Raw genomic sequence first — 24,377 nt, 5'->3', positions numbered from 1 at the left:
AGCAACATCCAACACACTCAACAACACACTCACACAACACATTCAACAACACACACACACAACATGCTGACCAACACACTCAAAACAACACCTCAACAACACAACCACACACACACTCACCAAACACACTCACACAACACCACTCACCAACACACTCACACAACACACTCACCAACACACTCACACACACCACACACACCTCACACAAACACACTCACACAAACACACTCACAACAAACAACACTCACACAACACCACTCACCAACACACTCACACAACACACTCCACACAAAACACTCACACCAACACACTCACCAACACACTCACACAACACACTCAACAACACACTCAACAACACACTCACCACCAACACACACACCAACCACACTCACAACACACTCACAACAAACACATCACACAACACACTCAACAACACACACACAACACGACTGACCAACACACTCACACAACACACTCACACGACACACTCACACAACACACTCACACGACACACTCAAACTACACACTCACACAACACACTCAACAACACACTCAACACACACTCACACAACACACTCAACACACTCACACAACACACTCACCAACACACTCAACAACACACTCACCAACACATTCACACACACGCTCACCAACACACTCACCAACACACTCACACAACACACTCACACAACACACTCACACAACACACTTAACACACACTCAACGACACACTCACACAACACACTCACACAACACATCACCAACACACTCAACAACACACTCAACAACACACTCACACAACACACTCAACAACACACTCAACAACACACTCACACAACACACTCAACAACACACTCACCAACACACTCACACAACACACTCACACATCACACTCACTCAACATACTCACACAACACACTCACACAACACACTCACCAACACACTCACTCAACACACTCACACAACACACTCACACTTCACACTCACTCAACACACTCACACAACGACACTCACCAACACAGTCAAAAACACATTCACATAACACACTCAACAACACACTCACACAACACACTCACACAACACACTCACACATCACACCAACAACACACTCACACAACACACTCACCAACACATTCAACAACACACTCACCAACACATTCAACAACACACTCAACAACACACTCAACAAACACACTCACCAACACACTCAACAACACACTCACCAACACATTCACACAAACACGCTCACCAACACATCACCAACACACTCACCAACACACTCACAACACACTCACACAACACACTCACCAACATACTCACACAACACACTCACACAACCACACTCAACGACACACTCAACGACACAACTCACACAACACACTCACACAACACCATTCACCAACACACTCAACAACACACTCAACCACACTCACACAACACACTCACAACACACTCAACAACACACTCACACAAACACACTCAACACACACTCACCAACACACTCACACAACACACTCACAACATCACACTCACTCAACATACTCACACAACACACTCACACAACACACTCACCAACACACTCACTCAACACACTCACACAACACACTCACACTTCACACTCACTCCAACACACTCACACAACGACACTCACCAACACAGTCAAAAACACATTCACATAAACCACACTCACACAAACACACTCACACAACACACTCACACATCACACTCAGTGTTGTGTGAGTGTGTTGTGTGAGTGTGTTGTTGAGTGTGTTGTGTGAGTGTGTTGTTGAGTGTGTTGTTGAGTGTGTTGTGTGAGTGTGTTGGTCAGCATGTTGTGTGTGTGTTGTTGAATGTGTTGTTGAGTGTGTTGTTGAGTGTGTTGGTGAGTGTGTTGTTGAGTGTGTTGGTGAGTGTGTTGAGTTGTGTGTATTTATATTGTAGTTGATAAAGTAATTTCATCACTGACAATTTATATAGGAATGAAACATGACTGTAAGTCACTTTGGATCAAAGCTGTTAAAGAACATATATATTTATTATGAAAGGGAAACCCTTCCCATGAACGTTCCCATGGTGATCTGACGTCCTCACCAAAACTGGCAATTCCAACTATTGCTTAACTTTGTGCTAGAGTGGATGGTCTAGAAGAGATTCTTGAAGATAAATGTAATAGCTACTGCGTCATGAAAACCTTTGAATCCAAGTGACAGCCAATAGAAAAATGTTACTTGTTGCATCAAGATTGAGGGCGAGAGTTCCTTTGTGTAAGATTTTACTATGCTCGCCTTCTCCCCCAGATATATTGGTGTGGCCCACAGAGTTTTTGCTCCAGAACAAACAGCAAGTCAGAGAGCAGAATGCTCAGTCACTGGCTGGGCAGCAGGCCGAGGCGAGGGTGGACCGCTGTCTCCAGATCAACACCAGACATCCCATAGGGTCCACCGCGTAGGTGTAGGAAATGACATGCTATGCAGTCACTCTGGGAGAGATTTGGTGGGTGCGGGGGAATGATTACTGGAAGGCATGGGTTGTGCCTGTGGCAATAAGAAGGGTGGCTTTGAATGAAGCCATGGGGGGCTGAGGAAACCCATTATGTTAAAGCATAGAGGGAATATCAGCTGACTGGCTCTGTTTGTGCCTATATGTTTTACATGAACAACTGAGCTATTGATATTCACTGGCTTGATTAACAATTAGTAAACGTGAGGGAATCTCACAGGGCAGTATATCAGTCAGGGGCACAGATATAGTCTGACATAGCAATACTGTACAGGGTTAAATGTAATCTCAGCACTGCAGCCTGTGAGTTGTCCAGCCACAGTGCAGATGGTATCACAAAGAGGGGGATTCCACCTACTGGCGATAGTTAGTATCTGCTGAAGACATGACCACCACCTCACATCACAACAGCTGCAGGTTTCTATTCCTGTCAATCAGTAACTAATCTTGCCCTAGAAACGGTTATGAAATTTACCAACAGTTACATTTCTAAATCCATCCTTCCCCGGCAGGTTCTTTGACCTCTGCAGTGATGACTATCTTTCCATTGTTTCTGGAAGGTTGATGGCTCAGCCAAATTCTGGAAGATGGAACCATACTTTTTTGATTGTTGTTAGCATTGTTTTTTTAATCAGATATTTACAACAAAGACCACAGGTGAGGTATATATATGGATCTTTTCTCTATGTATATATATAAAAAAAAGTGAAAATACCTGAACAGGGTCAATCAAATAATAACAGTTCTCTGATTAATATGCAACATGTTATTAACATTCTGTTGCAGGGTTTTACTGACAGTGTTTCAACTTCAAAGCGGTCGACTTGACAGCAGGAATGCGGATACACAAAAGAAATAAAAAAACACTTCCTTGAGGGTGAACAATAATCACCATAATGTTCTTGGAGACATAATGTGAATCATTACATCTTACAGAATCTGCAGACCATGAAAATCTAGTTATAGTGTACTTCTGAATGAGATTCACACGCCAACTGAATGACCAAACCATGAACACAGTGTGACTTTTAGTCTTTGTCAAAACAGTCAGAGAGTTACACTTTGCAACACCATGCATCAGAACATCTTCACAGTCGGACCATACATACTAAGTAAATATACACGGTTCTATTACAAGGCAAAAGGCTGAGGCAAAACAAGGGTGTTAAATAATAGAAGTGGGGAGAGAATAGACTAGAATAGACTGTCCTAGACTGTCCTGATTCCAATAATTAGCTGGTTGTTAAGCTGAATCAGGTTGGAGTGAAAACCTACAGGAGGGTAGCTCTCCAGGAACAGAGTTGGAGTGGAAACCTACAGGAGGGTAGCTCTCCAGGAACAGAGTTGGAGAGCCTTGGACTAGATGGTAGACCAGCTACAAAATGAAGGAGTAGTGACACCATGGTACAGCTCAGAAACCTGAGGGCGTGAGGATATTTATGTCTCGAGGTTTGAGCTTTTGCGGCCGTGCTGGCGATTTACGGCTCTCCGTGGTGGGGATCTCCATCTTGGGAGGGGCCTGTTGGTTAACAGCAGGGTCATGAGCCAGCCGAGTGGCCTGAGCCTTCATCACCTCCATGGGGGTGGGCTTCTGGGCCCCGCGGTACGACTGGAGAGCAAAACCCCCTGGAGAGAATACACAGGACTGGTCTTAGACAGGAGAACAATGACAACATGACTGAAACTCAACCTAGACTATGAACATCTCAAAAGAATAATTTGTTAAAAATGCACAAATAAGGATGTCTGATACACAATGAAAATCAAGTGTACCAATTTAGTACACGACCATGTAAAAACAATCTTATTAATGTGTAATTCACATCAAAGAATATTGAGCCAATCTACCAACAGGATTACAGTTTAGAGGAAGCAAAATGAAAACATGTCAAATATCATCCTCCCCAAATCCCATTAATGGTGTGGTCAGTACCTGGGTCGGTAGTGGATTTCTGAACAACCGGACGTGGTCCAAAGATACCCCAGCGTTCGACTGCTCCTCCCCCCTCAGCAGCACCCATGTCCACACTGGTGTTAGAGCTGGTACTGAGGTCTGAGCTGCTGACAGATGCTGTCGAGCTCTGGCTGGACAACCAGCCCCTGCCAGGAACACAGAGAAATACCAGATGGTCAACCACTTTACAGTGGCCGCAGAATAGGCTTCATACTCATGCTCATTTAGATAAGGTGGGTAAGGGCACATGTAAACTCAGCAATAAAAGAAACATCCGCTCACTGTAAACTGCATTTATTTTCAGCAAACTTAACATGTGTAAATATTTGTATGAATATAACACGATTCAGCAACTGATACAAACTGAACAAGTTCCACAGACATGTGACTAACAGAAATGGAATAATGTGTCCCTGAACAAAGGAGGGGGGGTCAAAATAAAAAGTAACAGTCAATGCAGCTGGTGGCCACACTAGATACTAAGTACTGCAGTGCATCTCCTCCTCATGGACTGCAACAGATTCGCCAGTTCTTGCTGTGAGACGTTACCCCACTCTTCCACCAAGGCACCTGCAAGTTCCTGGACATTTCTGGGGGAATGGCCTTAGCCCTCACCCTCTGATCCAACAGGTCCCAGACGTGCTCAATGGGATTGAGATCCGGGCTCTTCGCTGGCCATGGCAGAACACTGACATTCCTGTCTTGCAGGAAATCATGCACAGAACGAGCAGTATGGCTGGTGGCATTGTCATGCTGGAGGGTCATTTCAGGATGAGCCTGCAGGAAGGGTACCACATGAGGGAGGAGGATGGCAAGCTCAGTCCGATGATGCTGTAACACACCGCCCCAGACCATGACGGACCCTCCACCTCCAAATCTATCCCGCTCCAGAGTACAGGCCTCGGTGTAACGCTAATTCCTTCGACGATAAATGTGACTCTGACCATCACCCCTGGTGAGACAAAACCGCAACTGTCAGTGAAGAGCACTTTTTGCCAGTCCTGTCTGGTCCAGCGATGGAGGGTTTGTGCCCATAGGCGACGTTGTTGCCAGTGATGTCTGGTGAGGACCTGCCTTACAACAGGCCTACAAGCCCTTAGTCCAGCCTCTCGCAGCCTATTGCGGACAGTCTGAGCACTGATGGAGGGATTGTGCGTTCCTGGTGTAACTCGGGCAGTTGTTGTTGCCATCCTGTACCTGTCCCGCAGGTGTGATGCTCGGATGTACCGATCCTGTGCAGGTGTTGTTAAACGTGGTCTGCCACTGCGAGGATGATCAGCTGTCCGTCCTGTCTCCCTGTAGCGCTGTCGTAGGCATCTCACAGTACGGACATTGCAATTTATTGCCCTGGCAACATCTGCAGTCCTCATGCCTCCTTGCAGCATACCTAAGGCACGTTCACGCAGATGGGCATCTTTCTTTTGGTGTTTTTCCAGAGTCAGTAGAAAGGCCTCTTTAGTGTCCTAAGTTTTTAGTGTCCTAAGTTTTCATAACTGTGACCTTAATTGCCTACCGTCTGTAAGCTGTTAGTGTCTTAATGACCATTCCACAGGTGCATGTTCATTAAGTGTTTATGGTTCATTGAACAAGCATGGGAAACAGTGTTTAAACCCCTTTACAATGAAGATCTGTGAAGTTATTTGGATTTTTACGAATTATCTTTGAAAGACAGGGTCCTGAAAAAGTGAGGTTTTGTTTTTTGCTGAATTTATTTGGTGTCCTGGGTCAAAATACAGCATATTTCCATGAACAAATGGTAACGAGGACATGGTTGCACTTACCTGCGGTTCTGTTTAGGTGAGCTCTGAGGAGTGGTATTAGGGGTGGACTGAGCAGATGATGTTTGCTTGTCCTCATGTCCTCCCTTATGTCCCGCTCCCATATCCACAGTTGGAATGTTCATTTTCTACAGGCAATACATCATGTGATGAATATTATTAACAGTAAAACCTTGTGAATCACTCCTCCTTGACATAGATTGCTAACTGAGATTTTGAGGATTCAGTAATTTCACTTTGTTTATGCTTTATCAAACCTATCATAAAGGAAAATACATGTAATAAAAATATGGATGTATATTTCTGTTAATAATTATCTGACTCCAGGAAAATAAAGTCGTGCCTCGGTAAGCAATAAAATAAAGACCCACTTGGAATGACTCAGGCATGCGGTGGTGGTGGCGGGTCTCCTCAGCAGTGAGGCCCTTATGGGGGGTGTACCCAGTGTCTCTCAGCCCAGCCTGCTGCTCAAACCTGTACATGCTGTCCTGGGTTTGCTCTGGAAAAAACAGACAACATACTGTATTAAAGGAGGACGTGTTTCTCCGCTGAGGAGACAGACAGCCTAACGTTATCCAATACGAGCTTGATTACAATCAAAATAAAAGCTAATCAGTGTTCCATTAATGAGCAGCAAGATTGGAATAGGTCATGCTGAGGTTAATACACCAACAATATAGTAACCATCATTCACGATCATGGTAAAGTCTTACTGGTCATCAGAGAGTTGATGATGATGGAGGAGGCTTTGGCCTTCACCACGACAGGCATATTTGGCCTGTGGCCAGGGTCAAAAGTCGCAGCGTGGGTTAGGGTAATTCCAGATTCATCCTCCTTTAAAAACGAGAGAAAAACAACAACAAAAAAACACACCAATGGATCACAAAGGCAGTTAGAGGAGCATTTGCATGAATAGGTACACCTGGGGTCATAGACACAGAGTAAAAAAACCATTAACACCTTCCTAATATTGAACTGCACCCCCCCACCACCACAGCTTAAATTTGTCAGGCGTGGACTCTACAAGGTGTCGAAAGCGTTCCACAGGGATGCTGTCCCATGTTGACGCCAATGCTTCCCACAGTTGTGTCAAGTCGGCTCCATGTCCTTTTGGTGGTGGACCATTCTTGATACAAACGGGAAACTGTTGAGCGTGAAAAACCCAGCTGCGTTGCTGTTCTTGACACAAACCGGTGTACCTGGCACCTATGACCATACCCTGTTCAAAGGCATTTACTTTTCTGTCTTGCCCATTCACATTTTGTTACATTACAACTTTATTCTAAAATGGACAAAATATTCCCTCCCCCCTCATCTACACACAATATCCCATAATGACAAATGTCTAAACACAGTTTGACAATAGGCAATAGGCTGAGAGGTTTAGACATTTTTGAAATGTATTAAAAATAAAACAGAAATACATTTACATAAGTATTCAGACCCTTTGCCATGAAACTCGAATTTGAGCTCAGGGGCATCCTGTTTCCATTGATCATCCTTGTGATGTTTCTACAACGTGATTTGAGTCCACCTGTGGTAAATTCAATTGATTGGACATGATTTAGAAAAGGCACACAGTTGCCTATATAAGGTCCCACAGTTGACAGTGCATGTCAGAGCAAAAACCAAGCCATGAGGTCGAAGGAATTGTCCTTAGAGCTCCGAGAGAGGATTGTGTCAAGGCATAGATCTGGGGAAGGGTACCCAAACATTTCTGCAGCATTGAAGGTCCCCAAGTACACAGTGGCCTCCATCATTCTTAAATGGAAGACATTTGGAACCACCAAGATTCTTCCTAGAGCTGGCCGCCTGGCCAAACTGAGCAATCGGGGGAGAAGGGCCTTGATCAGGGAGTTGACCAAGAACCCGATGGTCACTCTGACAGAACTCTAGAGTTCCTCCAGGGAGATGGGAGAACCTTCCAGAAGGAAAACCATCTCTGCACCACTCCACCAATCAGGCCTTTATGGTAGAGTGGCCAGACGGAAGCCACTCCTCAGTAAAAAGGCACATGACAGCCCGCTTGGAGTTTGCCAAAAGGCACCTAAAGGACTCAGACCATGAGAAACAAGATTCTCTGGTCTGATGAAACCAAGATTGAACTCCTTGGCCTGAATGACAAGCGTCACGTCTGGAGGTTGTTTTTCAGCAGGGACTGGGAGACTAGTCAGGATCGAGGGAAATTGTAGAAAAGTATAGAGATCCTTGATGAAAACCTTCTCCGGAGCGCTCAGGACCTCAGACTGGGGTGAAGGTTCAACTTCCAACAGGACAACAACCCTAAGCACACAACCAAGACAATGCATGAGTGGCTTCGGGACACGTCTCTGAATGTCCTTGAGTGGCTCAGCCAGAGCCCAGACTTGAACACGATCGAACATCTCTGGAGACCTGAAAACAGCTGTGCATTGACGCTCCCCATCCAACCTGACCGAGCTTGAGAGGATCTGCAGAGAAACTCCCCAAATACAGGTGCCAAGCTTTTAGCGTAATACCTAAGAAGACTCGAGGCTGTAATCGCTGCTAAATGTGCTTCAACAAAGTACTGAGTAAAGGGTCTGAATACTTATGTAAATGTTATATCAGTTTTTTTATTTTATACATTTGCAAACATATCTAAAAACCTGTTTTTGTTTTATCATTATTGGGTATTGGGTGTAGATTGAGGGGGGGGGGGAACAATTGAATTAATTTCAGAATAAGGCTGTAACATAACAAAATGTGGAAAAAGTCAAGGGGTCTGAATACTTGCCGAATGCACTGTGTATACAGTAAATATTAACTATAGTAATGCAGCAATACAACAGGATCTGTACATAGCCTAGTAGAATGGCATCACATTGACAAATCAGCGTGTCAGAGTATGAGGGCTGATGTAGCATCAGTTTTGCCTTTTAGATCTAATGAATACGTTTACATAGACGGGGGACCTGATTCTAGAYCAACACTCCTACCCCGAGACGCTTTATGAATACTGACGGCACAGGAGTTTGGTGGCACCTTAATTGGGGAGAACGGGCTCCCGGTAATGGCTGGAGCGGAATCAGTGGAATGGTAGCAAATACAGCAAACTAATGGTTTCCATGTGTTTGATGCCATTCCATTTGCTCTGTTCTACCCATTATGTGCCATCAACCGCTCAGCAGCCTCCACTGACGGACAGACACAGCACCATCTGAACTGTGAGGCTAGAGAGCAGTGGAAGTGTGGCATCTACCTCAGCCTGATGACGGAACCTCCTGGGTGGGACGACGGGCCTCTTCGCCCACAGGTTGTTGATGTTGATATCAGAGGGAGGCGGGGACATGGGCGCCTCCATGTTGTCATCATAGTTCATGGCACGGCGGGTCATGCCAACAGGTAGGGACATGCCTCCCAGGAGCCCCTCTGAGGTCCCAGACTCCAGGGCTGAGGGGGGAATGTTGAAGCATTAAAACTCTAAAAATCACTCAAAATGGTCTCAAAATACATGAAATTATGAGCTATATGTGTTGAAAGCATATGTTTACATATAACCATTTAAAAACAAGTACACAACACTGTAATGCCCACTCTCACTGCCCCCAGCCCTACCTGGTATATCTCCTGACCTGGACATTGTTTCAGAAGGCCGACTCTTATGGCTGACAATGAGGTAGTGTTCAGATGAATCCAAGCTGACAAAAGACTGGACTGGACCTTCAGGGGAGGAAGAGAATATCAAATTTCAACAACCCCGAAAAACCTTTTTTAAATCACTATTTTATTTGTAATTAAATGTACAGTGTACATGCTCATTTCAAAGAAACAATATCAGATAATCATGGGAAAACTTCCAGGTGCATGCTGGAGTCAGTGGCCAATGACAGCAAGCAACCTTAGTCAAAACAACGGTAACAGCTTGTTTATTGACAGCCTTAGTCAAAACAAGGGTAACAGCTTGTTTATTGACAGCCTTAGTCAAAACAAGGGTAACAGCTTGTTTATTGACAGCCTTAGTCAAAACAAGGGTAACAGCTTGTTTATTGACAGCCTTAGTCAAAACAAGGGTAACAGCTTGTTTATTGACAGCATTGCGCTGCTGGGGTGAGTCAATGTTTCTCTCCTTGGCAGCTGATATGGTGTTGTGTTCTGTTTTAGTGTTCTATTCCCCCGTGCTATTTGAGAAAGCAGACTGGACAAATGTGCCAGGGAGGTCGAAGTCTTCACTACAGAACACGACCTGAAATGTAGGCTAGTTCAATGCTATAGAGCTGAGATGGGCAACTGGTGATCCGACCTCCTTTATGCCCACTGATCAATCCCCCCCATTGCAAAATGTGTAGAATTGCAGGATATTAGCTGTAAAATGTCGCATTTTTCTCTCTGCCCAATGGCAAAATTAATAGAATTGCATGAAACTTATGAAATTGCAAAATCTTCTCACCACCAGATGGCAAAATGTGTAGAATTGCAGCAAACTTGCTTTAGATCTGCAATCTTTTCTCTACAACCCATGGCAAAAATGTGTAGAATTGCAGGTCTTTTAAAATATTTTGCTCGCAATTTGGGGGGGGGGGGGGGAACTAAATTTTGCTTAGGGCCCCGGGCCCTAAAACGGTGGTGTGTGTATGGATGTGCGTACTGATTTTTTGTGACCCCCCCACCATCCCTGATATAGAGGCCCATGCTAACCATGTGTGTAGTGCTGAATGGAATTAATGACCACTACAATAGGCTGGGTTAATCTGGCTCACTCTCAGACAATAAGGCCTGCTGATAAAGCATTGTGGGACAGGAGGAGGAGTACAGACCTGGCACGCTGGAAAGGAACAAAACACAGCAATAAGAAGAGGACATGTCAGACAGGTGGTCTGTGGCTGGGGCCATGTTCAGAACAACAGCTCTAAACTAGAGCAGATAATGGCTCGTCAGAACAGCACACGCTATATAGTTATGCGTGACTGGTAGTCGAGCAGTTAGAGAGTTGGGACAGTAACTGAAAAGCTGCTTGTTCGAATCTCCGAGCAGTCAAGGTTCTGCCCTTGAGCAAGGCATTTAATCCCCACAACAATTGCTCCCTGGGCGTCGATTAATGCAGCCTCTCTGGTTTAGAGGGGTTGGGTTAAATGCGGAAGACACATTTCGGTTGAAAGCATTCAGTTGTGCAAATGACTACGTTTCCCCTTATAAACACTAGTTAATATCCGTGAATATGGCACACAATTACATTTATCGGATAATCTAATCATTTCTTATCGATTTTACGTTACGTGTCAGACGGTGATAATTGACACATCGAGTGGAATAGAATAGCGGTTCTGAGAGGACCAAAACTGTTTGTTGGTCAAATAAAATCTAATGCCTAACTACAACAATAAACTTTCAATTAAATTATACGAAGCAGATGACCAGCCATAGCAAGCTAGTGAGTAATTGAGAATTCTCAGCTTGCTAGCGAGCGATCATGATGCTTGGGTTACCGCAACAATGGTGACGATAGAATGAAAAACACGATCTAACACGTACAATTTAGTTTAAACTTACCAGATAAAAAGCCCCACGCCGCTTACAACAGACACGTTAAAGATGAAAACAGTCGTAACCTTACAATGTCAATGGGAAAGGTTACAGAACACCAAAGACACATCTCAGCCATGATATCCAGTTCCCTATCTGAAGAATAAAGGAAATTCCGGACAGTGATGGTACGTGGTTTTGTGTAGTCTCGCGACAAATGCAATACCATTTTATTTAATTTGATTTGATTGTTATGTCCTGACTCCTGTCACTGGGGGCACTGTGTGACTTGTTTGCACAAATCTACTATTGGGCTGATACCGTTGATATTCAGATAGCAATGTCCATAACAAGGCTTGCACATACGAGGTCTTGAAACTACGTTTTATATACATTGTAATCTAATTATTTTATTTTTATATATAAATAACGTCCCTGTTTAATTCTAGGATTTTCTAATCTGTTATTTACCATGCTATAAATCTCACCGAGGTAGATAGTTTCAAGTTCGATATTCGACGGATATTCGCGCTTTCAAACCTCAATAGCTTTCAAACCACTTGAGCCACAGACTCCAAATAAGTGTCATGATGTTGGAAAAATTGCGCACAACATTGCACGGGTCTTATTTTCACGATTTAGACATTAATTTGCTTTCCAAAGCTAATAAACATGTGGAAATGTGAGCAGCGTTCTGTATTCCTAGTTGAATTAGTTAGGGAGCGTGAACAAAGTACAAACTTTTTTATATTCAAATTTCAATGGCTCCTTGGTCATGTGACATACTTACTTCAAACAAGGTTCAGAATGTCCACTGACTACTCTTCTATATCGCACACCCTTTAGTTTGTCAATTCTCATCTCACAATATCTATATATTTTTTTTCAAAATGTAGAATTTCAATAGCTCCTTGGTCATGTGATCTGGTGACTTCAAACAAGGTTCAGAATGTCCACTCAGTGGGCCTACACATTGCACACCCTTTAGTTTGTCCATTTTTATCTCACATGGTTTTACATGAATTTTCAAAATGTAGAATTTCAATAGCTCCTTGGTCATGWGACCTAATGACTTCAAACAAGGCCCAGTATGTCCACTGACTACCCTTCTATATTGCACACCCTTTAGTTTGTCCATTTTTATCTCWCMKGKGTTTMCATTYWTTTWAWAAAAATGTAGAATTTCAATAGCTCCTTGGTCATGTGACCTGGTGACTTCAAACAAGGTTCAGAAAGTCCACTGACTATACCTTCATATTGCACACTCTGATGTTTGTCTACATTCATCTCATGCTATTAGATTTAAATCTGTAAGCTTTGCAGAACTTCATTTTACATGGGTGTTTAAAAAAAAACTTTTAAGTCAACAAATGTTCCATCCTCGCAATAACTATCTTTCACATGGACACTGAAAAGATCCACAAATGGCTGTATGTGGTATGGATGAAGGACAGGAGAGGTGATGGAACAGAGGTGCTTAAAGGAAGGCGCACATGTCGGCCTCATGAAAAACAGTGTTTCATATGCTCTTTTTAATCACAGTAATAGGCAGTGATTTGTCAGTCACAGTGAGCTTGATAACGTGAAATAATCCTTTTTATAGCATAACCTTCATATACTGTACATTAAGACAAATCCTTCTACGTTGAGAATCAGAACGCAGTTTACATAACCTGATAATGACTTGATATTTGAGTGCATTCACAACAAGCCACCTGCAGACAACTTACAAAATGCAATAGTGCATTTGAGGGTTTGTTTTTCTGATGAAAATAGTTATTTGATGCATGGCCTACTATTTCTAACTGGGAAAATAAATTCCTATGTCTTTTGTGAGTAAAATCCTTTTTCCAAAATTGATTTAGGTACATTTTTGTGAAGAGGTATGAGGGTTGTGATATGGGTCATTTAATAGTAAAATCATTTAAGGGATCAATACTTTTCTATATTGCTTCACCAGTATCTGCATGAACCATCAGGCCAAGTGTTTTTGGTTGACCCTGCTGGACAAAAAGAGAAGGAGGAATCAGAACACGCTGCATTCAAATTCAGGTCTTAGTTATTCCATTGTACTGGATCTAATACATATTAGCATTTTACATACATTCATAAGTGTAATATTTTTTTATGACATACTGTGAAAAACTCTCTTGGCTGCTGGCTCTGTCACTTTCAGACATGCGCAGAGCAGACTTGAACCACAGGGGTTCTCTGTAAAGAGAGAGTAATCCAAAAGGCACAGACACACCCCTTGACTTCCAGTTGGCACCGTTGACCTGTATGTATTCTCTCCTGATTGGCTCTGTGGTGCACAGTCTGGCAGTCTGACTAAAGTGCCAGAGGTATGAGGAGAGACATCCTCCTTTGTAATTATGGGAACAAATATTTCCTAACACTTTGGATCCTATTCTTGGACAGTTTAAAGACACAATGCATCAATGCAACAAACAAACAAAATATTACTAATTACTGTCCATGAGTAACCTCAACCTTGTGGGTCTATGGGTGTTTGGGCCAATAAAGTGCCAACTCAATTCTACCACTGACTAGTCTCTCATGCCCCTATGAACGGGGACACAGGGCAATAGTTTTTAACTAAACCAGCCCTTTTTTACTGGAGTACACTAACCCCTATTTGGGGCTCTTTTCTTGACACATAGTAGCAGTTTACCAGATAACAAGTCAAGAAGAACAAAAAGTAGATTGTTGTAAGGGTGTATTACATCCTGTGCTGGCCCCATTGTCATATCCATTCTGGATTCTGAGTGGTAAAATCATAGCTGAAAAATGCCTTTATGTATGTGTATACATTTTCCACCAAGACAGAACTGCAAAGGGGGTGGAGTTGAAATCTACTGCAGATACAGCCTGCAGAGTTCTGTCATGCTATCCAGGTCTGTGCCCAAACAGTTCGAGCTTCTACTTTTAATTATCCACCTTTCCAGAAATAAGTCCCTCACTGTTGCCACTTGTTACAGACCCCCCTCAGCCCCCAGCTGCGCCCTGGACACCATATGTGAATTAATTGTCCCCCCATTTATCTTCAGAGTTTGTAATGTTAGGTGACCTAAACTGGGACATGCTTAACACCTCGGCCATCCTACAATCAGGCCAAGTGTTTTTGGTTGACCCTGCTGGACAGAAAGAGAAGGAGGAATCGGAACACGCTGCATTCAAATTCAGGTCTTAGTGATGCCCTCAATCCCACCCAAATTATCATGGAACCTACCAGGTACAACCCCAAATCCATAAACTCGGGCCCCTTCATAGATATCATCCTGACTAACCTGTCCTCTAAAAACACCTCTGCTGTCTTCAACCAGGATCTCAGCCATCTCAGCCTCATTGACAGCATCCGTAATGGGTCCGCGGTCAAACGACCACCCCTCATCACAGTCAAACGCTCCCTAAAACACTTCAGCGAGCAGGCCTTTCTAATCGACCTGGCCCGGGTATCCTGGTAAGATATTGACCTCATTCCGTCAGTAGAGGATGCCTGGTTATTCTTTAAAAGTGCTTTCCTCGCCATCTTAAATAAGCATGACCCATTAAAAAAAAAATTGAACCAGGAACAAATATAGCTCTTGGTTCATTCCAGACCTGACTGCCCTTGACCAACACAAAAACATCCTGTGGCGTACTGCATTAGCATCGAATAGCTCCCGCGATATGCAACTTTTCAGGGAAGTTGGGAACCAATATACACAGGCAGTTAGGAAAGCTAAGGCTAGCTTTTTCAAACAGAAATGTACATCCTGTAGCACAAACTCCAAAAAGTTCTGGGACACTGTAAAGTCCATGGAGAATAAGAGCATCTCCTCCCAGCTGCCCCCTGCACTGAGGCTAGGAAACACTGTCACCATCGATAAATCTACGATTATCGAGAATTTAAATAAGCATTTTTCTAAGGCTGGGCTTGGTTTCCACCTGGCTACCCCTATCCCGGTCAACAGCTCTGCATCCCCCACAGCAACTTGCCCAAACCTCCCCCATTTCTCCTTCACCCAAATCCAGATAGCTGATGTTCTGAAAGAGCTGCAAAATCTGGACCCCTACAAATCAGCTGGGCTAGACAATCTGGACCTTTTCTTTCTAAAATTATCCGCCGCAATTGTTGCAACCCCTATTACTAGCCTGTTCAACCTCTCTTTCGTATCATCTGAGATCCCCAAAGATTGGAAAGCTGCCGCGGTCATCCCCCTCTTCAAAGGGGGAGACACTCTAGACCCAAACTGTTACAGACCTATATCTATCCTACCCTGCCTTTCTAAGGTCTTCGAAAGCCAAGTTAACAAACAGATCACCGACCATTTTGAATCCCACCGTACTTTCTCCGCTATGCAATCTGGTTTCCAAGCTGGTCATGCGTGCACCTCAGCCACGCTCAAGGTCTTAAACGATATCATAATCGCCATCGACAAAAGACAATACTGTGCAGCCGTATCCTTTGACCTGGCCAAGGCTTTAGACTCTGTCAATCACCACATCCTCATCGGCAGACTCAATAGCCTTGGTTTCTCAAATGATTGCCTGGCCTGGTTCACCAACTACTTCTCTGATAGAGTTCAGTGTGTCAAATCGGAGGGCCTGTTGTCCGGGCCTCTGGCAGTCTCTATGGGGGTGCCACAGGGTTCAATTCTTGGGTCGACTCTCTGTATACATCAATGATGTCGTTCTTGCTGCTGGTGAGTCTCTGATCCACCTCTACTCAGACGACACCATTCTGTATACTTCTGGCCCTTCTCCAGACGAGCTTCAATGCCATACGACTTTCCTTCCGTGGCCTCCAACTGCTCTTAAATACAAGTAAAACTAAATGCATGCTATTCAACCAATCGCTGCCTGCACCTGCCCGCCCGTCCAGCATCACTACTCTGGACGGTTCTGACTTAGAATATGTGGACAACTACAAATACCTAGGTGTCTGGTTAGACTGTAAACTCTCCTTCCAGACTCACATCAAACATCTCCAATCCAAAGTTAAATTTAAATCTAGAATTGGCTTCCTATTTCGCAACAAAGCATCCTTTGTTGCATCCAAGCATCCAACAAAGCACCCTCCCTACAATCAAACATGGGGGAGGTTTGATAATGCTGTGGGGTTGCTTTGCTGCCTCTGGTACTGGGGGCCTTAAAGGTGTGCAAGACATTATGAAATCAGCAGATTATCAAGGTGTTTTGGAGACCAACATATGGGTCTGTGTTGAAGTTTGTGTGTCTTCCAGCAGGACAACAACCAGCGATGAGTCCAGATCTGAATCATAAACCTATGGCAAGATCTGAAAACAGCAGTTAGTGGAAGACCCCACTCAACACTGAAGAAATGTAACAGTTTGCAGCTGAAGAGTGGGCCAAATTGGCAGTAGAAAGGTGCAGCAAGTTAATCTTCGCCAAAGACTGTTTAATCAAGTATTAGCTCCTTGGTGCCAATCATTTTGTCCTTGCCATTTGTTTTCATGTTCTTAATTAACATTGTAAACTTAAGGTTTCCCCCCCAAAGCATTTTTTTGCAATGTCTACAATTCAATAACAACGTGTGGAGCCCAAAAGTTTTTTTTTCAATTTCAATTTATTTAAAGAAAAGATTGAGAATTATTTAAGAGAAGTGCAAAGGTCTATGTTTTGGAGCATATTGACTGACAATCACAGGCAGGGTGAAACACATAATTTATTAGATTACTGGTCAACAATGGAAAGAGGTACAAAAGCCATACTATACATGATCAAATAATGTTTTTTAACCAGGCAAGTCAGTTACAAACAAATTCTTATTTACAATGACAGCCTACCACCCCTGGCCAAACCATCCCCTAACCCGAACAATGCTGGGCCAATTGTGCGCCGTCCTATGGGACTCCTGATCATGGGCCGGTTGTGACATAACCTGGAAACAAACCGGGGTCTGTAGTGACACCTCTAGCACTGCAATACAGTGCCTTAGACCGCTGCGCCACTCGGGAGCATGACTGCACTCTCAACCATTTACAAGTCAATGATAATATTGTCTTTCAATTGATATATTTTGAGGACCATTAGAACACACAATCAAAAAGTCAAATACAACAATCTCACATGCTGTTTCACTCAGTGGGAATTACATGATATGATTGAACATATCTGTACTATTTCATCATGGCTTTATTAAGTGGAAGATTGAAATAGACKGATCAGTTTTGCACACACCTACTTTGTCATTGCATAACTCATATATCATACAGGTGAGAGGAAATCACAAGAAACATTTTCAGAACCACTGGGAATAATCTGAGTTTAAATATAATACAGGGAGCCTGAACTAGCTATAGGATCACATTTTCTTCAGCTCTGATTCTAACACTGTACCATTTCACTTGTTATGAAACTCTAGAAGTAGAATGGTTTTCCTGTTTTAGCTGCCAACGGGATTTGACCAGAGTTATCATTAGCAAAGAACGGAGTGCGATAGTTATGGAATCACTCACTCGCTACACCGGAAAGATTAGGATCCGTCATGTTTTTTCATTGTTGGTCTTTGTACATAATCCTCTTAGAAAATGTAAGCATATTTTCCACATATCTTTATTCACCCAAATACTAGTCTTCCAAAATCCTGTCTCGTTCAACTACTGTAAGAAGCCTGGATTCCAGAGGCTACCCTAACGCTGATGTCTTCCATAGGCATGATCAACTTTCCACCGACTGTGATATTTTGTGAGGCATACGCTAGTTTACAATATGTCTTAAACTACAAACTGTAAAAAAAAAAAAGTCAGGTATGAAAACTCATTGAGGAGAAGATGTTGCAATATGGGCCTGCATTGTCCAAACATACCAATCAAGTGGGACGTATAGTACATCAAGGATCAATTATGTACAATACTCAGCAGGGCTTTACAGGGTTGTACCTGAGCTACGTGTCTACATCTCTGCTATGGCAGGAAGCATGCACACCCTGACTCTGGCTTCTCTCCAGGCCGAGCGACAGTCAGCGATCCAGTCTGATACCATTGTGTGTTTGTCCATGTAGCGAGTGCACTTCCCCCTCACACCAGCAGGGGCCCTGTCTGAGTCGTTCTGGAACCTCCAGGAGAGTGAGCTGGAGGCATCAGGTTTCTGCTGGTCTGATGAAGATGTCTGTGGTGGAGCAGGGTCAGGGTTTGGCTTCTCTTGGTCAGAGGGGTCCATCAGGCAGAGCTCAGGGCAGCTGCCTTTGTGCTGTGTCAGAGGCGTGGAACACATGCGTGGGAAACTGTCGGCRCGTAGTGGGGGTTGTGATCGACGCTGGGTCACACTCTCTCTCCCCTCACCCTTACAGCCCTGTGAATCAGGGGCGCGACAGGCAGCTAAGAGGAGTGCCTCCCCATGACCGTAGATGAACTCTAGGGGGTCCGAGACACTGGGGAGAACCCTACTGGAGGTCTGACCTGAGCTGACATTCACCACTCTCTCTGGGCCACTACACTCACTCTGACTCTCCTCCTGCTCTAACTGTGTGTGGTGGCTGACATTGGAAATCAGAGGCTGACAGAGTGGCACAGGGTCCCTCAGTCTGTGCAGCCTCAGGCAGGGCCTCAGAGAGGCCATCGAGCCCACAGTGAGGATGTCACAGTCAGGTTGGGCCAGGGGGAAGGTTGGGCGTGCGAGCTGACAGATGGACAGGAAGTAGTCCTGGGTAGACAGAGAGGAGTGGACCTGGCCATGGGGAGGGAGGTGGAGGCTGTTGGCCTGGTTCATGTCCTGGACCAGCTCCTCATATCCCTCCCTGATGGTGGGTAGGCCCCTCTTAGCCAGGAGTCTGGAGCGGGGACGCATGCCTGGGAACAGGAGGGAGAGAGAGGCTGGTCAGGTCAGTCTCTGGGAAGAGCCTCGGAATGATTGAGATATTTTGTTTTTGTAAAGCTTGGATTTGGTAAAATGTAAACAATACCATGATAATTATGGCATGAATGATCAATTATCATCTAGTTAATTGAATAGAGGCAAAATGAAAATACAGGCAAAGTGTAACATGCGTTTTGAAAGTGCGTATGTGCAATCGTTTACAGGAAGATGTGCTGAGCCTGTCTCCATGGTAACCTCTCCCTCACCACATCTCAGGGTGTGCTCATATTACAATGCAATAGCAGAGCAAAGTGGGCACACACATACASACGCAYACATAATCCACCCACCTAACAACAAAAATATATTCCCACACACAAATAAATATGTAAGAACAAAAATTCTAAAATGAACTTTGGGTGGGCTTACACTACCACCTTTCCAACATGACACAGCTCTCCATTTTAGGACCCATTATGCCCCTCCCTCCCTATCCTCCTAATGTTGTCTCAGGAACAACTCATTATGTCTCAGGAACAGTGGTCAAGAAGACAGACTGGGAAATGAACAGCCAGCCAGTGTTACTAACCTACATTAGGCAGGAGACTGAGTGCATAACAAACCAAATCCCTATTACATAACCTCCTCTCCAATGACGTACATCTGCTTTACACATCCCACATACTTGAATTAATTACATTTTAAACATATGAATCTATATAACAAAAATCCATAGAGCATCAGTGTGTCTATTTTAACAGAAGATGCCAGTGTAGTTATTGCTTGGCCATGCATGCTCTGATATAACCATTTCATTTCCTCAGGGCACGTACCATCGATGTGTATAGCTATCAGTCCAGGGGTCTGGCTTTGCCTGTTCTATGTAGAATATAGCAGAGCTTCTTACCTGTGTCTTATCTGTCTTTCAGGTGGTGTCGTTTGCTCGTCTCCGTTGCCTGCTCTCACCCCTCTCTCCGCCTCTAGCCAAGCTGCCTCCAACCAACTGGTGATCTCCAACCAAGCTGCCTCTAGCCAAGCTGCCTCCAACCAACTGGTGATCTCCAACCACGCTGCCTCTAGTCAAGCTGCCTCCAACCAACTGGTGATCTCCAACCAAAATGCCCTAGCCAAGCTGCCTCCAACCAACTGGTGATCTCCAACCAAGCTACCTCTAGTCAAGCTGCCTCCAACCAACTGGTGATCTCCAACCAAGCTGCCTCTAGCCAAGCTGCCTCCAACCAACTGGTGATCTCCAATCTCTCTCCCAGCTACAGCTACAGCACGAAAATAATGACTTGTCCCCACCCCCTTTTCTCTCTCGCTTCCCTGCTTTCCCTCTCCTCCCTTAGCCGGCTAAAAATAGCACCTCCATCCCATTCTGTGGCTGAGCATAATCATGTGCAAAATTGATTTTATGGATGTACAGAGTGTAGGAGAAACAAGGAGTGGGGGGAGAGGAATAGAGAGAAGAAGAGGAGGAGGTTAGGCAAGGGAGGAAGAGGAGGAAAGAGGCTGTATTTAGAGAGGAGGAGAGATATCTTGAGGAGGAGAGAATGAGAGGAGGCTGAGGAGGAGACATATCGTGAGGAGGAGAGATATCATGAGGAGGAGAGATATCGTGAGGAGAATAGATATTGTTAGGAGGAGAGGAGGAGAGATATCATGAGGAGGAGAGATATCGTGAGGAGGAGAGATATTGTTAGGAGGAGAGGAGGAGAGATATCATGAGGAGGAGAGATATCGTGAGGTGGAGAGATATCGTGAGGAGAAGAGATATTGTTAGGAGGAGAGGAGGAGAGATATCATAAAGAGGAGAGGAGAGATATTGTGAGGAGGAGAGGTTAATGGGCCCTAGGATTCAACACAGGGCAGAGATGCAATATGGCTCATCCCTATTCTACTGTTCCTCTACTCCATCTAGGAACAACATTACAGTCATTTAGCAGATGCTCTGATCCAGAGCAACTTCATACATTTTCATACGGGTCCCCCATGGGTATCAAACCCATAACCCTGGCTTTGAAAGCACCATGCTCTACCAACTGAGCCACAGTTGTGAAATGTTATTATTCCACATAAGTGTTTACATTAAGTCAAATCAGAAGAACACCTCCCTTAGCACGCATAGTTGCCATAGTTTCCTTATGATAAAGATGCCATAACAGAACCATTATTGAACATCTACTGAGCATTTACTGAACATCTACTGAACATCTATTGAACAGTTACCGAACCATCAACCGAACATGTACTGAACCATCTGCTCAACCATCTACCGAACCATCTACTGAACATCTACCGAACATGTACTGAACCATCTACTGAACATGTACTGAACATCTACTGAACATCTATTGAACATCTACTGAACATCTATTGAACAGTTACCGAACCATCTACTGAACCATCTACTGAACATCTACTGAACATCTACTGAACCATCTACTGAACCATCTACTGAACATCTACTGAACATCTACTGACCATCTATTGAACATCTACTGAACATCTACTAAAACATCTACGTGGGACTATCCAAGTAAAGGTTTACCAAACATCCCTCAAAGGGAATGTAACAGGCAAAATAAATATAGCAGTGAGACTCAGTGAAACATGAATTCAAGTATTTTAGACTTGTAGACAGACAGCATAGGGCTGAAGATTAAGATTAAATAACACCTGCTGGATGTCATTAGACTTCCGGCGCCGACCGAGATGGCCGCCTCGCTTCGCGTTCCTTGGAAAATATGCAGTATTTTGTTTTTTTTATGTGTTATTTCTTACATCGGTACCCCAGGTAATCTTAGGTTTCATTACATACAGTCCGGAGGAACTACTGAACATACGATTAACGTCAACTCACCATCGTTCCTACCAGGAATATGACTTTCCCGAAACGGATCCAGTGTTTTGCCTTCCACCCAATACAATGATCTGATCCCAGCCGGCGACCCTATGCGAGCCGTAAAAGGGGCAAACGTTAGCGGTCTCCTGGTCAGGCTTCGGAGACGGGCACATCGCGCTCCACTCCCTAGCATACTACTCGCCAATGTCCAGTCTCTTGACAATAAGGTTGATGAAATCCGAGCACGGGTAACATTCCAGAGAGACATCAGGGATTGCAACGTGCTCTGCTTCACGGAAACATGGCTAACTCAAGAAACGCTAACGGAGTCGGTGCAGCCAGCTGTTTTCTTCACGCATCGCGCCGACAGAAACATACATCTTTCTGGTAAGAAGAGGGCGGGGGGGTATGCCTTATGATTAACGAGACGTGGTGTGATCACATAACAACACACAGGAACTCAAGTCATTCTGTTCACCTGATCTAGAACTCCTCACAATCAAATGTCGACCGCATTATCTACCAAGGGAATTCTCTTCGATCATAATCACAGCCGTATATATTCCCCCCCAAGCAGACACATCGATGGCCCTGAACGAACTTTATCTGACTCTTTGTAAACTGGAAACCACACACCCTGAGGCTGCATTCATCGTAGCTGGGGATTTAACAAGGCTAATCTAAAACAAACTCCCTAAAATTCTATTCAGCATATCGATTGTGCTACCAGGGCTGGGTAAACCCTGGATCATTGTATATACTAACTTCCGCGACGCATATAAGGCCCTCCCCCGCCTCCTTTCGGAAAAGCTGACCACGACCTCCATTTGTTGATCCAGCCTACAAACAGAAACTAAAACAAACAAGCTCCCGCGCTCAGGTCTGTTCAACGCTGGTCCGACCAATCTGATTCCACGCTTCAAGACTGCTTCGATCACGCGGATTGGAATATGTTCCGCATTGCGTCCAACTACAACATTGACGAATATGCTGATTCGGTGAGGCGAGTTCATTAGGAAGTGCATTGACGATGTCGTACCACAGCAACGATTTAAAACATTCCCAAACCAGAAACCGTGGATTGACGGCAGCATTCGCGTGAAACTGAAAGCGCGAACCACTGGCTTTTAACCTCGGGCAAGGTGACCGGAAACATGACCGAATACAAACAGTGTAGCTATTCTCTCCGCAAAGGCAATCAAACAGGCTAAGTCCCAGTACAGAGACAAAATAGAGTCGCAATTCAACAGCTCAGACACAAGAGGTATGTGGCAGGGGTCTACAGTCAATTCACGGATTACAAAAAGAAAACCAGCCCCGTCGCGGACCAGGATGTCTTGCTCCCAGAGACAGGCTAAATAACTTTTTTGCCCGCTTTGAGGACAATACAGTGCCACTGACACGGCCCGCCTACCAAAACCTGCGGCTCTCCTTCACTGCAGCCGAGGGTGAGTAAAAACATTTAAACGTGTTAACCCTCGCAAGGCTGCAGCCCAGACGGCATTCCCCAGCCGCGTCCTCAGAGGCATGCGCAGACCAGCTGGCTGGTGTGTTTCACGGGACAACTATTCAATCAATCCTTATCCCAGTCTGCTGTTCCCACATGCTTCAAGAGGGCACCATTGTTCCTGTTCCCAAGAAAGCTAACGGTACTGAGCTAAACGTACTACCCCCGCCCTACACTCACTCCGTTTCCATGAAGTGCTTGAGAGACTAGTCAAGGACCATATCACCTCCCACCCTACCGGACACCTAGATCCCACTCCAATATTTGCTTCACCACCCAATAGGTCCTACAGACGGGATCGCAATCGCACCCCACACCTGCACACTGCCCATACACCATCTGACAAGAGGTCCAATACCTATGTGGAGAATGCGGTTCATCGCTCTCACAGCTCAGCAATGTTTAGACACCACATAAGTACCCTCCAAAACTCGTCATTCAAGCTCCAGGACGACCCTGTCGAGGTCTGCGGACCCCGCCCGGTGCAACTGGGTCCTGTACTTCCTGTACGGG

At 44.6% G+C, this 24,377-nt stretch overlaps 2 protein-coding genes across 2 annotated transcripts; both read right to left on the bottom strand.

Annotated features, from left to right (window-relative positions):
• Positions 1-3,370: 3,370 nt before the first annotated feature.
• On the bottom strand, positions 3,371-11,896 carry LOC111964414 (putative monooxygenase p33MONOX). The gene is made up of 8 exons (XM_023988312.2): positions 11,740-11,896; positions 9,808-9,912; positions 9,452-9,642; positions 6,945-7,065; positions 6,603-6,730; positions 6,235-6,359; positions 4,433-4,599; positions 3,371-4,125 (listed from the first exon to the last, which is right to left on the bottom strand). Exons 2-8 carry the CDS (start codon positions 9,830-9,832, stop codon positions 3,911-3,913), a joined length of 972 nt encoding a protein of 323 aa, XP_023844080.1. The 5' UTR covers positions 9,833-9,912; positions 11,740-11,896; the 3' UTR covers positions 3,371-3,910.
• A 6,106-nt stretch (positions 11,897-18,002) lies between these two features.
• Positions 18,003-20,509, bottom strand: LOC111964412 (uncharacterized). Its single transcript, XM_023988311.3, has 2 exons — positions 20,420-20,509; positions 18,003-19,505 (listed from the first exon to the last, which is right to left on the bottom strand). Exon 2 carries the CDS (start codon positions 19,501-19,503, stop codon positions 18,610-18,612), a length of 894 nt encoding a protein of 297 aa, XP_023844079.1. The 5' UTR covers positions 19,504-19,505; positions 20,420-20,509; the 3' UTR covers positions 18,003-18,609.
• Positions 20,510-24,377: the final 3,868 nt, after the last annotated feature.

This window comes from Salvelinus sp. IW2-2015, linkage group LG5 (genome assembly GCF_002910315.2).
Source record: "Salvelinus sp. IW2-2015 linkage group LG5, ASM291031v2, whole genome shotgun sequence".
In the NCBI taxonomy this organism is placed as follows: Eukaryota; Metazoa; Chordata; class Actinopteri; order Salmoniformes; family Salmonidae; genus Salvelinus; species Salvelinus sp. IW2-2015.
Note: the sequence above shows the minus strand (reverse complement) of the source record. Positions and strands in the feature narration are given on the sequence as shown.

Excerpts from the sequence above, each read along its gene's own strand:
- LOC111964414 (XM_023988312.2), bottom strand. The coding sequence starts at position 9,832 with ATGTCCAGGTCAGGAGATATACCAG. Across the intron at positions 7,066-9,451 it reads GGTTCCGTCATCAGGCTGAG|GAGGATGAATCTGGAATTAC; the intron begins GTAGATGCCACA and ends TCGTTTTTAAAG. Across the intron at positions 4,126-4,432 it reads GAAATCCACTACCGACCCAG|GGGGTTTTGCTCTCCAGTCG; the intron begins GTACTGACCACA and ends TATTCTCTCCAG.